The sequence below is a fragment of the Oncorhynchus mykiss genome, chromosome 13 (genome assembly GCF_057628025.1).
Source record: "Oncorhynchus mykiss isolate SJ-2025 chromosome 13, ASM5762802v1, whole genome shotgun sequence".
Classification (NCBI taxonomy): Eukaryota; Metazoa; Chordata; class Actinopteri; order Salmoniformes; family Salmonidae; genus Oncorhynchus; species Oncorhynchus mykiss.
Window position 1 is genome coordinate 55,530,673 of NC_143034.1, and position 15,885 is coordinate 55,546,557.

A 15,885-nucleotide genomic window follows, 5' to 3' on the forward strand; every position below is an offset into this window, starting at 1 on the left:
AAGCATTGAGGCATTCAGTTACTGTTCGATTGAACGATAGAATGGGCAAAGTGAGTGACCTAATCGACTGAGCGTGGTATGTCAGGCGCGCCGGATCCAGTATCTCAGAAACGGCCACCCTACTGGGCTTTTCACGCATGACAGTGTCTAGGGTTTACAGAGAATGGCGCGACAAACAAAAAACATCCAGTCAGTGGCAATCCTGTGGGTGAAAACAGCTCGTTGATGAGAGAGGTTGAAGGAGAATGGCAAGAATCGTGCAAGCTAACAAAGGGCCACAAACGGACAAATAACGCTGCAGTACAACAATGGTGTGCAGAACTGCATCTCGGAACGCACAACTCGTCGATCCTTGTCAAGAATGTGCTATTGCAGCAGACGACCACAGAGGGCTCCACTCCTAACAGCTAAAAAGAAGAAGTGGTTCCGGTGGGCACATGATCACCAACACTGGACAATTGAGAAGTGGAAAAACATTGTCTGTAACATGGCAGCGAAATCAGTTTACTTGAGTGCCCTGCTCAGTCCCCAGACCTCAACCCAATACAGCATCTTTTGGATGACATGAAACGGGCTGTTTACAGCATGAATTAACAGCCGTTGAATCTGCAGCAACTGCATGATGCCATTGTGTCAGTGTGGACCAACATCCCTGTGGAGCGTTTCCGACACCTTGTAGAATGCCCTGAAGAATTCAGGCTGTACTGAAGGCAAAGAACAAAAACAATAATAAATGCGCCTGGGGCTGCCAGTAGCCAGTGGTGTATTTAAGTTAAAAATACTTGAAAATACTACTTACGACTATTTATATTTTTGCGAGATTGTACTTTTACCTCACTACATTCCTGAAGAAAATAATGGACTTTTTACTCCATACCCCGACACCCAAAAGTATTCATTACATTTTGACAAGTAAATGGTCCAATTCACACACGTATCAAGAGAACATCCCTGGTCATCCCTACTGCTTCTGATCTGTAGGACTCACTAAACACAAATGCTTCATTTGTAAATTATGTCTGAGTGCTGGAGTGTGCCTCTGGCTATCCGTCAATAAAAAATGTAATAAAAAATGGTGTGTCTGGTTTATACTTTTACTTTTGATACTTGAGTACATTTGAGCAATTCCATTTACTTTTGATACTTAAGTATATTTAAAACCAAATACTTTTAGACTTTTACTCAAGTAGTATTTTACTGGGTGACTTTCACTTTTACTTGAGTCATATTCTATGATGGTATCTTTACTTTTACTCAAGTATGACTGTGTACCTTTTCCACCCCAGGCAGTGGCGCTGTTTCTCCAAGTGCGAAGCTCGGCTTTAAAAGTAACAAAAATATTTTTGAGCAAAATAATGTCATCGGCCTCCCACCTTGATTGAGGAAAATTAGAGGAGCAATAGAGAACATTTGTGCCATGTCAGAGGACACCTGGGCCACCTATCGAGATATGCCTTTTGTTAAGAAAATCAGATGATAAATGAGCTGAAAAGGTTCTGTGGGTATTCCACTAAAACCCCTACTTCTTCTCTGATCCAGACTTGGTGTCCTTAATCTTCTCACCTGTGGTGCTATGTAGAATGATGCCAACACAGCTTACAAATGTTATGGCAAGAGGATGAAGCCAATTTATACTAGGAAGTGATTACTAAACTACTAAAATATCTCCATACAGTATGTACATGCATTAAAAACATTTGATTAAAAATATGGAGTGCTTAGAATATATGAAAAACATATACACTGAGTATACAACCCCCCCCCCTTTTCCCTCAGAACATCCTTAATTCGTCAGGGCATGGACTCTACAGGTGTCTAAAACATTCTACAGGGATGCTGACCCATGTTGACTCCAATGCTTCTGACAGGATGTCCTTTGGGTGGTGGACCTTGATACACACAGGAAACTGTTGAGCGTGAAAAACCCAGCAGCTTTGCAGTTCTTGACACACTCAAACCGGTACACCTGGCACCTACAACCCATAACCCCTTCAAAGCACTTAAAGCTTTTGTTTGCCCATTCACCCAATCCATGTCTCAATTGTCTCCCGGCTTAAAAATCCATCTTTAACCTGTCTCCTCCCCTTCACCCACACTGACTGAAGTGGATTTAACAAGTAACATCAATAAGGGATCATAGCTTTCACCTGGATTCACCTGGTTAGTCTATGTCATGTTTTGCACACTAAGTGTATATTTCAATATTACCTATATTAACACTAAAATAGTTATTTACAACTGAAAATACATACAGTATATGTGATTTACCAACAATATTTCATAAAAAATGTAAGTAATATTAACAAAGTGTGTTATCGATATACTTAATGTAAATAAGTTACTGCAATTGTTTGTTCATTAAATTGTTCATACTCTAAGAACATGTGATTTTTAAAGCCACTTTAACATTTAACACTTTAACATTGCCATACTTTACGATAACCAATGTTAACATGAACAGTGTAAAGACTTGTGTCTTACATTCAAGTATTGTACAATTTGTTTTGGTCTTATGGGTAATGCCATTTAACCTATCCCTCTACAGTATGTCAGAATATTAAATCTATTGTCTTTGTCTGTTATGGATCATTCTGACCTGACATGATAAATCAAACATAAATACAGTATTATACATTGACAGTTGCTCTGCTTGACACCTGCACTTTAAAAAGGGGAACAGGCTATTTAGCCCTATACAAGGTTGACAATAATAGAACCGCCCCATTCTGCTACAGGGAGTAGAGTTTGAGCTGCTCCTCCATGTCTCCCTCAGTCACCTCCCCTAGTGCCTCCTGGTTCTGCATCAGCAGGAGAAAGATGGCCGCCAACTGATCGTTTTGCACCCTAGAACAGATACACACCGACATGATGGCATCACTTCCAATGCCTGGGTCTATATGACATACTTACAAACTCAAACTCATCAATACACACAATAGATACATTTAACAGAAACTCAGTGTACACAAACAACGCGTGACATCCCAAAAACACACACATGATTGTTATCTATGTGTGTGTGTAAGACATACACATACAGTGGCTTGCGAAAGTTTACACCCCCCTTGGCATTTTTCCTATTTTGTTGCCTTACAACCTGGAATTAAAATTGATTATTGGGGTGTTTGGATTATTTGATTTACACAACATGCCTAACACGTTGAGGATGCAAAATATTTTTTTATTGTGAAATATACAAGAAATAAGACCCAAAAAAACAGAAAACTTGAGGGTGCATAACTATTCACCCCCCCCCCCCCCCCCCCAAGTCAATACTTTGTAGAGCCACCTTTTGCAGCAATTACAGCTGCAAGTCTCTTGGGGTATGTCTCTATAAGCTTGGCACATCTAGCCACTGGGATTTTGCTCATTCTTCAAGGTAAAACTGCTTCAGCTCCTTCACGTTGGATGGGTTCCACTGGTGTACAGCAATCTTTAAGTCATACCACAGATTCTCAATTGGATTTAGGTCTGGGCTTTGACTAGGCCATTCCAAGACATTTAAATGTTTTCCCTTTAACCACTCAAGTGTTGCTTTAGCAGTATGCTTAGGGTCATTGTCCTCCTGGAAGGTGAACCTCCGTCCCAGTCTCAAATCTCTGGAAGACTGAAACAGGTTTCCCTCACGAATTTCTCTATATTTAGTGCCATCCATCATTCCTTCAATTCTGACCTGTGTCTCAGTCCCTGCCGATGAAAAACATTTCCACAGCATGATGCTGCCACCACCATGCTTCACTGTGGGGATGGAGTTCTCTGGGTGATGAGAGGTGTTGGGTTTGCACCAGACATAGCGTTGTCCTTGATGTCCAAAAACCATCTTCCCATATGTTTGGGGAGTCTCCCACATGCCTTTTGGAGAACACCAACCGTGTTTGCTTATTTTTTTCTTTAAGCAATGGCTTTTTTTCTGGCCACTCTTCCGTAAAGCCCAGCTCTGTGGAGTGTACGGCTTAAAGTGGTCCTATGGACAGATACTCCAATCTCCGCTGTGGAGCTTTGCGCTCCTTCAGGGTTATCTTTGGTCTCTTTGTTGCCTCTCTGATTAATGCCCACCTTGCCTGATCCGTGAGTTTTGGTGGGCGGCCCTCTTTTGGCAGGTTTGTTGTGGTGCCAAATTCTTTACATTTTTTAATAATGGATTTAATGGTGCCAGTGGGATGTTCAAAGTTTCTGATATTTTTTATAACCTAACCCTGATCTGTACTTCTCCACAACTTTGTCCCTGACCTGTTTGGAGAGCTCCTTGGTCTTCATGGTGCTGCTTGCTTGGTGGTGCCCCTTGCTTTGTGGTGTTGCAGACTCTGGGGCCTTTCAGAACAGGTGTATATATACTGAGATCATGTGACACTTAGATTGCACACAGGTGGACTTTATTTAAGTAAATATGTGACTTCTGAAGGTAATTGGTCGCACCAGATCTTATTTAGGGGCTTCATAGCAAAGGGGGTGAATACATATACATGCACCACTTTCCAGTTTTCTTTTAGATTTCAGAATTTTTTTAAACAAGTTTTTTTTTCTTTCTTTCACTTCACCAATTTGGACTATTTTGTGTATGTCCATTACATGAAATACAAATACATTTCAATTACAGGTTGTAATGCAACAAAATAGGAAAAACGCCAAGGGGGATGAATACTTTTGCAAGGCACTGTAGGTGTACATAGTTGGACACTATGTGTGTCTTCTAATGTTATAATAAACACAGCTATAAAACATCTCCTGGGGTAGACAGGTGCTTCACAGTTTATTATTGTCATCATTCGCATACTGGACCTTTACAGGCTGCCCAATAAAAACATCTCAAAAGACCTTCTAGAGGGCTTCAATCTCAAGTCCCACTGAAGTTAACATCTACCTGACAAAGGCACGTCAACTAAGGCACATCTTAAACATACAAAGCCCTACTAGTTACCAGAAATCATATGTCGAGTGGTGCAATGAGAACGGCTATTATTGCGTATGTACATAGAGATATTTGAAGTTATGATATCATCATCAATCCATGTATGACCTTATCTGGCTTACATAGAAAAATGCAATACATGACATACTGATAAGCCTTGTGTTATATGTAAATGTACTGCAAAATGTGCTACAAAGTAGGTGAGCAAAACTCAATGATGAGATGAATTTACTACTTTTAATTAGATGTGCTGATATGGAAAAATGGGTGGATTACTGCGTGGATTCATGGGTGTAATGATTAAGAGGCTTAAACACGCATTGGTTTTAGACAAACTGGCTTTTACTAGTCAAGAGTTTACAAAAGCCCAAAAACGTCATGTTTAAACAAAACATTTCAATCTTTCTACAAAAATCACTACGGGTTGTCATACACATATTCCACTTTAGCCATTCTAACTACTGAGCTCCAGTCCCATATGAAAAGAAGCCCATTCATTGTCAGTGTGCATTGGTTACATATAAAGTGACAAAAGCCCCAGTGATCGTCAGAGTCAGGACAGGAGTGAGATATATGGTTTTCTCAGCATTCAGAATACCATCATTAGGCTATTCAGATGTTATTGATTGGCATTTGTTACATTACTTAAAGTGTCTGGGACTGGCTCACAATGGACAGTGGCCACACAGACCAAGACTTGGGTAGAGGGGGCCTTTGCATGCAAATCACTTGTCTTGGCTTTAAATCACAGTTTCATATTTGAAAACAATGAAAAACAACACAACCCTTCCCTACCCCTTCACCCATAATAGCTATTTAAACACATCCTTACTGTATTGGTATTGCAATGGTCATCCATTTCTTCTAAACCAGTGGTTCCCAACCTTACTTTTTCGGGAACTTTTTTTGCACACCCCACACCCCATACTCTGTAATAAGCATGGATGTATTATCTTCAAACGTTCCGTTGCGACTATCAGAGTCTCAGAATCCAGAATGAATCATTCCTGCTCTAGTCAAAAGGATAGACGCCACCAGTAAGACAGCAGATAGAAAGCGAAGGGGGCGGGGACTAAAGATTCACATAGGCACTTGTGTGTTTGGTGTAATGCAGCATGCAATTCACAGGCAGAGTTGAGCAATAGCCTTTAATTCACATCCTTTAAAAGTAAGAAAGAAGGAAAGAAAAGGGGAGAGGACAAAAAGCAACAAACATTTTCCATATCAACAGCAAAGTTGCCGGACAATCAACAGAAGAGATCGCTCTTCTCAGCAGAGGTTTCAAAGGTTCTTCTTCAGTGATCACTTTTCACAAAACAAAGTAAAGAATAGAAAGGTGTGGGTGTAGAGTCATTCCGTTTCTTCATCGCCTACTCAGCTGCACTGGAAAAAAGAGAGTACTAATATGTCAGTACAAAACAAACAGTTTTATCTATTGACAAATATAGCTATTTCTTTGATATTATTGGCCAGTTATTGTTATTAGCTTAAGAGTCAGAAATGTTAAGTAGTTAAAGTATTGGAATTGGAATCAAGCTCGTGATTTGGAAAAGAGTGAGATCACTCACCATTGTCAGGGTTGTTATTTCAGCATGCATCAGCGTTTAGTAGGTTTAAAGAAACCTAAAGCAGACAGTGCTCTGACCAAAGGTTGATCAAAACGCACCCGGAAAATAGCATACCACCATAGAATACCCACCACCACCACCACAGATCCCCCTCCAAGTGGTGTACGGTGAAGTTGCCCCTAGATGCTGATTTTGAGTCAGTTTAGCATGTTCCTTACTAATTAGGGTTGTGAGAGGGGAAGCTGATCCTAGATCTGCACCTGGGAGAAACTTCACCCCGGAGCACCACAGAGTATCCAGGCAGGTTAGATTGCAATGTGTGAGATCCATGCCATTTCAAAGGTTAGCATGTCCTAATTAGTGCAATGTAACAAAGAGACCAGATTATCATATGCTTTCTAATAGCTGCAGCAGACATGTGAATGTGACAGCTGAACAATTAACTATTGAAACAAGCATTCCTCCCCTGGCAGCCTGGTCTCATAGACTAGACGTAACATAATAAATGTACATCTGGGACACTCCATTTGTTACGTTTCGTACGGCCTTTGCAGACTGTACAATTTTGCCCGTTTTATGCCACGACTTTGCCGTCCCAGACAAAATTTCCACGTTGTGGACAAATTCTTAGGTCATAAACGATTGTCGGAAGTCTTGGCTCGTTCAGTGTGACAGGGTCTAGGTCTGCCGATTTAAGTGCCGATTAAGTACCGCTACATGCAATCGTAGGCTCTGAAAAAGTTCTAGCGGTGTCCACATATTTTGTCCTTTATCGCGTAGTGTGGCTGGTGTTATGAGCTGATCCCGGTGACTGACCAATAAGAAGACGGCCTCCATTGAGTACGCACACAACAATAAAATGATTGTGAATAGTCAGATTAATTTAATTGTTTGAATTAAATGTTTAGCCTTCAGATGTGTCATATAAACAAGACTATTTACAGGGAAATCGTTCTTCTTGTACAGCACGTGCAAGAAGAATGATTTCCCTGTAAATAATCTTGTTTATATGACACATCTGAAATTAGGCTACCTGGTGAGATTTCAATAAATGCACAAAATCAGCAATCAAATTAAACGTTAGGACATAGAAATAGTTTTCACATACAAACTTTATAAGATGCCTACTTGAATTTATTCAGAACTCACTTCACTCACGCATAAGCATTGAGTGAGGCTTGCGCTGCTGGTGCTGGCACATGCTCAGATAAAATACACCTCTGCAGGCAAATTGCAGAATGTGACGACAGAACTGAAGCAAATCATACAATCTGGCCAGGTTGATACCAAATTAAAATCTTGATAACGTCGCACAGTGTAACGTGATAATCGTTAAAGACTGAATCTGACAGACAGTCTGGAAATGCTGTAGCCATTTCCTGCAGACAAATGAAAAGTGACCTCATGGGTGGAATGTTATTTATATTTTTCATAATTTCATAATGAATAACCTGAAAATCTGGTCTTTCTTTGTCAAATGGTTTTGATATATTTCAGTCTTCTGTGATGTATATAAAGTGTAATATTGGGATGCAAACTCAACTTTATACATTTCAACTCTATATCTGACATGGTACAGGTGTCTTTTTTTTAAAGCCCATAACAATGTGTGTGAGGTGTATATTTTGGGGCGGCAGGTAGCCTAGTGGTTAGAGTGTTGTGCCAGTAACTGACCAAATCCCGAGCTGACAAGTTAAAAGTGTGTTGTTATGCCCCTGAACAAGGCCGTTAACCCACTGTTCCCCAGTAGGCCATCATTGTAAATAAGAATTTGTTCTTAAACTGACTTGCCTTGTTAAATAAAGGTTAAAAAAATAAAATAATTTAAACGTTGGTGTCAAAGAAGTTTTGTTTAAGACTACCAATAAACAATCTGTGTGACCCTGATTTAGCCCACTGCAGTAAAAGGTTAGTTAAGGCAAAAACTAAAGTAGGGTTGTTCGCCGGGGTGGATGAGTGGGAGTATAACGCGAATGTCTAGCCACCCAAAGGTTGCGTTTTCAAATCTCAGCAACAACTCTTGCATTTTAGCTAATTAGCAACTTTGCAACCATTTACTACTTAGCATGTTAGCTAACCCTTCTCCTAACCCTAACCTTAACCCTTTAACCTAATTCCTAAACCTAACCTTAACCCTAACCTTTAGGCTAGCTAACGTTAGCCACAACAAATTGCAATTTGTAACATACCATAAGCTTAGCAATGTCGTAACATAACATATTAATTAAAATTCGTAACATATCATACAAAATGGATTGTGCACATTTACAAATTAAATATCATACTAATTAGAGTGTCCCGGATCTCCATTTACTATGTTACGTCTACCCTGTTGGGGATGCATCAGAATAGTTGGGTAACATAGATAAGATGTTTTATTTTCATTATATGCTTGTGAGTTACTTCTCATTTAGAATGTATCTTGTTGTACTATAGTGGTGGCCATTTGCAGTTATCCTTTATCTGTCCTGGGTTCAGTTACTTGGGACGCAGAGAGGGGAGAGGTCAAGCTCGTCTTCATATGTAAACATATCTTTTAAACCATGTGAAGGGATGATTGAGGGGGAACCAATTATCTCTTTGCTCCACAATGTCTGTGTGCCAGTCACTGTGTCTCTGTGATCTTGTCCAGGAGGGGTGTATTTGATATATGCCTGTTGATGAGGTTTTGTTTTATGGTCCTGAGTGGTACCAAGAGCGAGATAAGAACATAGTTTAGGAGACAAAGCTGAACGATAATTTATAGCCAATGTGTGGCTTTGCTATAAACTGGTAGTGGTGTGGGGGCTGTGCTTTGGCAAAGTGGGTGGGGTTATATCCTTCCTGTTTGGCCCTGTCCGTGGGTGTCCTCGGATGGGGCCACAGTGTCTCCTGACCCCTCCTGTCTCAGCCTCCAGTATTTATGCTGCAGTAGTTTATGTGTCGGGGGGCTAGGGTCAGTTTGTTATATCTGGAGTACTTCTCCTGTCCTATTCGGTGTCCTGTGTGAATTTAAGTGTGCTCTCTCTAATTCTCTCTTTCTTTCTCTCTCTCGGAGGACCTGAGCCTTAGGACCATGCCTCAGGACTACCTGACATGATGACTCTTTGCTGTCCCCAGTCCACCTGGCCGTGCTGCTGCTCCAGTTTCAACTGTTCTGCCTTATTATTATTGGACCATGCTGGTCATTTATGAACATTTGAACATCTTGGCCATGTTCTGTTATAACCTCCACCCGGCACAGCCAGAAGAGGACTGGCCACCCCACATAGCCTGGTTCCTCTCTAGGTTTCTTCCTAGGTTTTGGCCTTTCTAGGGAGTTTTTCCTAGCCACCGTGCTTCTACACCTGCATTGCTTGCTGTTTGGGGTTTTAGGCTGGGTTTCTGTCCAGCACTTTGAGATATCAGCTGATGTACGAAGGGCTATATAAATACATTTGATTTGATTTGATTTGATATAAAGGATCTCAGTTGCAATGTGTAAGGACTCTCAGAGAATTCATTTATAGACACTGAATTAATCTGAGAGTCACAGTGTTGTGATGGAGCTCATATAATTAAAGATGGACTTTATGATAACTCTGACTTGTGTGTGGTTTGCTCTCATGATTTGGTAAATACAGGAAATTTCCACTACAATCCCTGAGTCTATATTCTCTCTAGATGTAACAATGTTGTAATTGGAGATAGGACAGGCATACGGTAATACACATTCTAGATAGACCTACGGACACTGATAGGCTGAACATAAACAGTTTATGAGCAAAACATTTGTTGGGAAGATACCTATATTCCAGTGAGTCAGCCTTTTTGCAATAATAATGTTGATCTTTATTTGTCAAGTAGAGACAATAAACATGGCTTGCAAATAGTGGCCTGATTTGCCTTTTCAGGCTACACTGATCAAATGCTGTCACCATCTGGCTATTAGCTAGCTGGCAGTGCATTAGGTATACACTATACAATCTTGAATAACTGTCTGACACTCTGACTTGGCAACATATCATGGTAAAACATATCATGGTAAAATAAGTCTCAGCCCTGTTCCTCAAACCTTTTCTCAACAGCGTGGAATAAAAATGCAATTATAGTGAAAGCATTTCAGCTCACACAGACACAGTCAGAAAAATCCCAGATTTAAGTGTCTCACTACCTCAATATCGCCTGCAGAGGGCCCAATGGTATAGCAGCAAAGGTCTAAGGTTCAGGGCTCAGCTATAATTCAACTTCAAAACTGCTCTCTGCAAGGCCCCCTGAGTGTGTAAAAGCGCAGCTGTTGGCACAAGATTAGTTCTAATTTTGCAGGTGGCTCCTAAAATCAGAGTGGTCCTGATAAAAGTCCCACCCAACCACCAAATTATGAAACTCTTTAATACTATAATGGCAGCCATTTTGGGTGTGCAGTAAGTGAGTAACTGATTCTCTCTCAGGCATGTGTTTAGCAGGTGCCACGCACCACCAACCAATTCCAAATGGATTCCCCTCTGGCACCAGCATTAAGAGGTAAAGAATGTGCCTTTGTGAATGATTCATCACAGATGTCATCTCAATAGAAGGTGGGGGGGGGGGGGTCTCCCCTGCAGCACTGATGATAACCAACATTGGTGTCCCAGTGCAGTATTTCCCATGATCGCAGGGCCCTTTGTTTTCGAAGGCCATGAGACAGCAGCATATGATAACTATTAACTGTATCCTTATAGAACCTGAAGCTCCAGGATATTAGACTGTCTGAAGACACAGGGGAACGTAGATGGTGGGATGGGGGAGGGAAGTGATGTACAGTGCATTCGGGAAAGTATTCAGACCCCTTAACATTTTTCACATTTTGTTACATTACAGCCTTATTCTAAAATTTATTAAATTGTAAATAAGGTATTTCTGTTTTTATCTTTTATAAATTAGCTAAAATGTCTAAAAACCTGTTTTCGATTTGTCATTATGGGGTACTGTGTGTAGACTGATGAGGAAAATAAATGATTTAATACATTTTAGAATGGCTGTAACGTAACAAAATGTGGAAAAGGGTAAGTGGTCTGAATACTTTCCGAATGCACTGTAGTTCTGGTGGTCGTTGGCGGGGATCAAACAGAAAGTGTCAAATAGAAAGGATAAAGCAAGCTCCGCCAGAATGTGCCCTATCAGACCCAGATGTGTGCTCTACCACATCAGTGGAAGCCTATCAGCGGCAAAAAGGTTCCTTCAAAAACAAACAAAAACAATAACCTACAGCCCAATCTCCTGGTGGCAAGGTACACTGTTGGTGATGTCATCCTAGTGTAATCAGGTAAATGGGTGAATGCATTGATACACACTGCTTTCACCAGAGTCATATATACAGTGCCTTCGGAAAGTATTGAGACCCCTTGACTTTTTCCAAATGTTGTTACGTTACAGCTTTATTCTAAAATGTATTAAATTGTTTTTTCCCCCCTCATCAATCTACACACAGTACCCCATAACGACAAAGCAAAAACTGTTTGTTTTTTATATTTGCAAATGTATAAAAAACACAAAACTGAAATATGACATGTACATAAGTATTCAGACCCTTTACTCAGTACTTTGTTGAAGCACCTTTGGCAGCGATTACAGCATAGAGTGTTCTTGGGTATGACGCTACAAGCTTGGCACACCTGTATTTTGAGAGTTTCTCCCATTCTTCTCTGCAGATCCTCTCAAGCTCTGTCAGTTTAGATGGGCAGCATCGCTACACAGCTATTTTCAAGTCTCTCCAGAGATGTTCGATCATGTTCAAGTCCGGGCTCTGACTGGGCCACTCAAGGACATTCAGAGATTTGTCCCGAAGCTACTCCTTCGTTGTCTTGGCTGTGTGCTTAGGGTCGTTGTCCTGTTGGAAGGTGAACCTTCGCCCCAGTCTGAGGTCCTGAGCGCTCTGGAGCAGATTTTCATCAAGGATGTCTACCCTTTCCCAGATCTGTGTCTTGACACAATCCTGTCTCGGAGCTCTACGGACAATTCCTTCGACCTCATGGCTTGGTTTTTGCTCTGACATGCGCTGTCAACTGTGGGACCTTATATAGACAGGTGTGTGCGCCTTTGCAAATCATGTCCAATCAATTGGATTTACCAGAGGTGGACTCCCATCAAGTTGTAGAAACATCTCAAGTATGATCAATGGAAACAGGATGCACCTGAGCTCAATTTCGAGTCTCATAGCAAAGGGTCTGAATACTTACGTAAATAAGGTATTTCTGTTTGTTTTTTTATATATTGGCATCAAAATTTAAAAAACTGTTTTCGCTTTGTCATTATGGGGTATTGTGTGTAGATTGTATTTTTATTTATTTGATCCATTTTAGAATAAGACTGTAATATAATAAAATGTGGAAAAAGTCAAGGGGTCTGAATACTTTCCAAAGGCACTGTACATATGTACTGTATATGGCTCTGCCCTTCACCAGTGATGGCGTGTCAGTCACACAGTGTGTCACACCCTGGGTAGTGGGTGAGGGGAGCAAGGAGAGGGAGGTGAGGTGGTATTTTTGAGACTTGGGAGAGGATAAGAGGCTCTGGGGGGGGTTAAAGTTTAATGATACCTTACCCATAATCCTTCCTAACTCACAGTGTGCTTGTCGATGTTGCTTATAGAGAGGTAAAGTCAGGTGTGAGCTCTATCCTGAAAAGATAAAGGCAGGGTGAAAGCTGTTATGTACATCAGCACAGAACTCTACACAATTCCACAGCTTGGAAACAGACAACTTAACCACAGCTTCGTCCCCAACTTTGGCACTTATGGCAATGCAAATAGGTTTCACATGCTTACATATTTTCCACATAAAACCTAGTGCCAAAAGGAAAGCATTGCACTGAGCTTTATGAAGTCAAGTTTAGGCCAAAGTTGTGGTTGAGTTTAATTCAGGCCCAACGGTTGGTGTGGTGAGCAAGTACATGCTGTGTTCTTGTATGTAAACACATAAGTGAACTGTACAGGGTACAAGGCACAGGGATTTAGTAACATATAGCTGGGTTTGGGGCTGGAATGGGACTATAGTTAATCGTATAAAGATGTATTAATATATCGTTGGTCATTTAAAACCATGAGCCACTGCTCAGGCTTCAAACAAGAGTGGAAGCATACTCCCCAAAAAAGACAAAGAAAAACATTCCTGAAACTTAGGGCCCACATGCCTTTCCTCCTTCTTCTTCCGCAGCTCACAACTCCATGGGAACATAACAAACCAACACAGCCAAGCTTGGCAGATATTTTAAGACCTTGATTAAATTCCTGTGTTAGAAGGCACAAGCCACCAATCACATGGTGTTTAAGACATCCACTCCCCTCGCTATAGAAACTGGGGAACCCCCCCACCCCCCAAAAAAGAAAAACGGTAAGTGGTGCTATTAATCCATGTTATTGCCTTGTTGTCACACCCCTAAACAGAGTCCACATCCGCCCCCTGAACGCTCACTCACTAAGTCATTCCAACCCCCAGCAAGCATTGGGCCCCAGGCTCACTGCACTGCTCCTCTAGCAGAGAACGGGACTGGCTAAACCGAAAGATAGGAGGCATCTTGAGGGGTTACATCACATAAGGCCTCCCTCCCTCTGCTTATGCAAGTTCAAGCCGTAGGATGTGAGAGAGAGAGAAAGAGAGAGTGGCTGTTCGCTCCCTATGCCAGCCTCCTACCACAAGCTCGCCACAGTCTGTAGGATGATGTTTAGCATTACAAACTAACAGTAACCTCTAGGCTTCAAAACAAGCAGACTTTGTTGTTGTTTTTGTCTCCTTCCTTAAGTGACCCTCAATTTTCTTCAGTGAAGTTTACTAATCTTATTTTACAATCTGGTGACCTATAAAGACACAGAACATCCCACCGCACACACTGGTTGAATCAACGTTGTTTCCACGTCATTTCAATGACATTACGTTGAACCAATGTGGAATAGATGAATTGACGTCTGTGTGTCACGTCCTGACCTTAGTTCCTTTGTTATGTCTCTATTTTAGTTTGGTCAGGGCGTTAGTTGGGGTGGGCATTCTATGTTTTTGTTCTATGTGTTATAGTTCTATGTGTTTGGCCTGGTATGGTTCCCAATCAGAGGCAGCTGTCAATCGTTGTCTCTGATTGAGAACCATACTTAGGCAGCCTGTTTTTCCACTATGGTTTGTGGGTAGTTGTTTTCTGTGTCTATGTTTTCACCATACAGAACTGTTTCGATTTTCGTTGTTTCACGTTTGTTATTTTGTGTTCAGTTGTAATAAATTTAACATGGACACGTACCACACTGCATATTGGTCTGATCCTTCCTATTCCTGTTCCTCAGATGAAGAAGATCGTTACACTGTGGCCATTGGGATGTCTCAAGTCTACATTTCTTTTGAGGGAGTTAGTAGCTACAGGTACAAAGTCTGGAAAGTTCCTCACTGCTTTGGTGGGTTATTGGTTTAACTGTCCACTCTGTGACCAACCCCCTCCGATCTGCAGGGTAAATGTTGTCATAGATGTTGTCATAGCACCTAAATGCCAGGTCAACACACAAGGACAGGATAGGGGAGGGAGGAAGAGGGAGAAGGTGGTTGCATTGGCGTTCAGTAGGAGGATAGGTTAAACTAGAGTCATGCTACAGTGCCAGGAGAAGGGGGGCAGTAGGGAGAGAGAGGGGGGCACTCACCTCTGCTCCTCCTCCATCTCCTCCTTGGTCATCATCTTCTCTAACTTGTTAATCTTCATTCCTGGGGTAAAGTGCACCTCCTCTGATGCCACGTCAGAGAAAACAGGAGGGACCATGGTCAACACACACTTACACATCATTCATACATACAGTACACACACATGCATGTTCACACAAACGCACACATGCACACACACAGATAAACGTTTGAAGGATTTCTAAGTCCTCTGGGACCTCTGTGGCTGTTAGTTACAGTCCTGTTGCTACAGTATATCAGGATTACAGGAAGGACACACAGTAGTAGAGTACAGTCAAAACAGAGCCAAGAGTGACCGTGTGGCTGTAATTAAATTCAGAGTCAGGTGGCTGATTCACTTTTATGTGTGCCAACGTCACTGATTCAATTTACAGTACACAGAGTGACATTACAACCCTGTGCTATCGGTGGAACCAGACCCCAACAGTCCCGTGTCTTTGTGAGCCAGTTTGTCTCTCATTTAGAGGAATACACTTTACTGATACAGACAGAGGTACAAACCAGGCCATATCTCACAGACAGGTCTGATATTGAAAGAAACACTGATCAGTTTTTCCCAGGAGTCCATTCTACCGAGAAGATACAAGCTCAATAATTAGATGTAATGTGGTGTTTCATGTAACACCTGAAAGGAAACATAGAGATCTTAAACATGATCATAGGATGACGAGAGTTAAGACCTTACATATTTGTAGCTCCATGGAACTGCATTACGGTGAACTAGTGTTCATTTTCTGTATACAAAACATTAAGAACA

At 41.4% G+C, this 15,885-nt stretch overlaps 1 protein-coding gene across 5 annotated transcripts in view; it reads right to left on the reverse strand.

Annotated features, from left to right (window-relative positions):
- Window positions 1–1,603: 1,603 nt before the first annotated feature.
- Window positions 1,604–15,885, reverse strand: part of LOC110486579 (uncharacterized) — a 31,335-nt gene continuing 17,053 nt past the window's right edge. Inside the window, exons 3-5 of one of the 5 annotated variants that reach the window (XM_090196819.1) lie at window positions 15,092–15,173; window positions 13,019–13,093; window positions 1,604–2,844 (exon numbers count right to left, since the gene is read on the reverse strand). In XM_090196819.1, the coding sequence (XP_090052945.1) occupies window positions 13,060–13,093; window positions 15,092–15,173 (116 nt within the window). In that variant the 3' untranslated portion in view covers window positions 1,604–2,844; window positions 13,019–13,059. Of the gene's footprint in view, window positions 2,845–5,229; window positions 6,293–13,018; window positions 13,094–15,091; window positions 15,174–15,885 lie in introns of those variants that run through there. The other 4 variants (XM_021558290.3, XM_021558289.3, XM_021558293.3 and 1 more) reach the window with 4 other exon arrangements.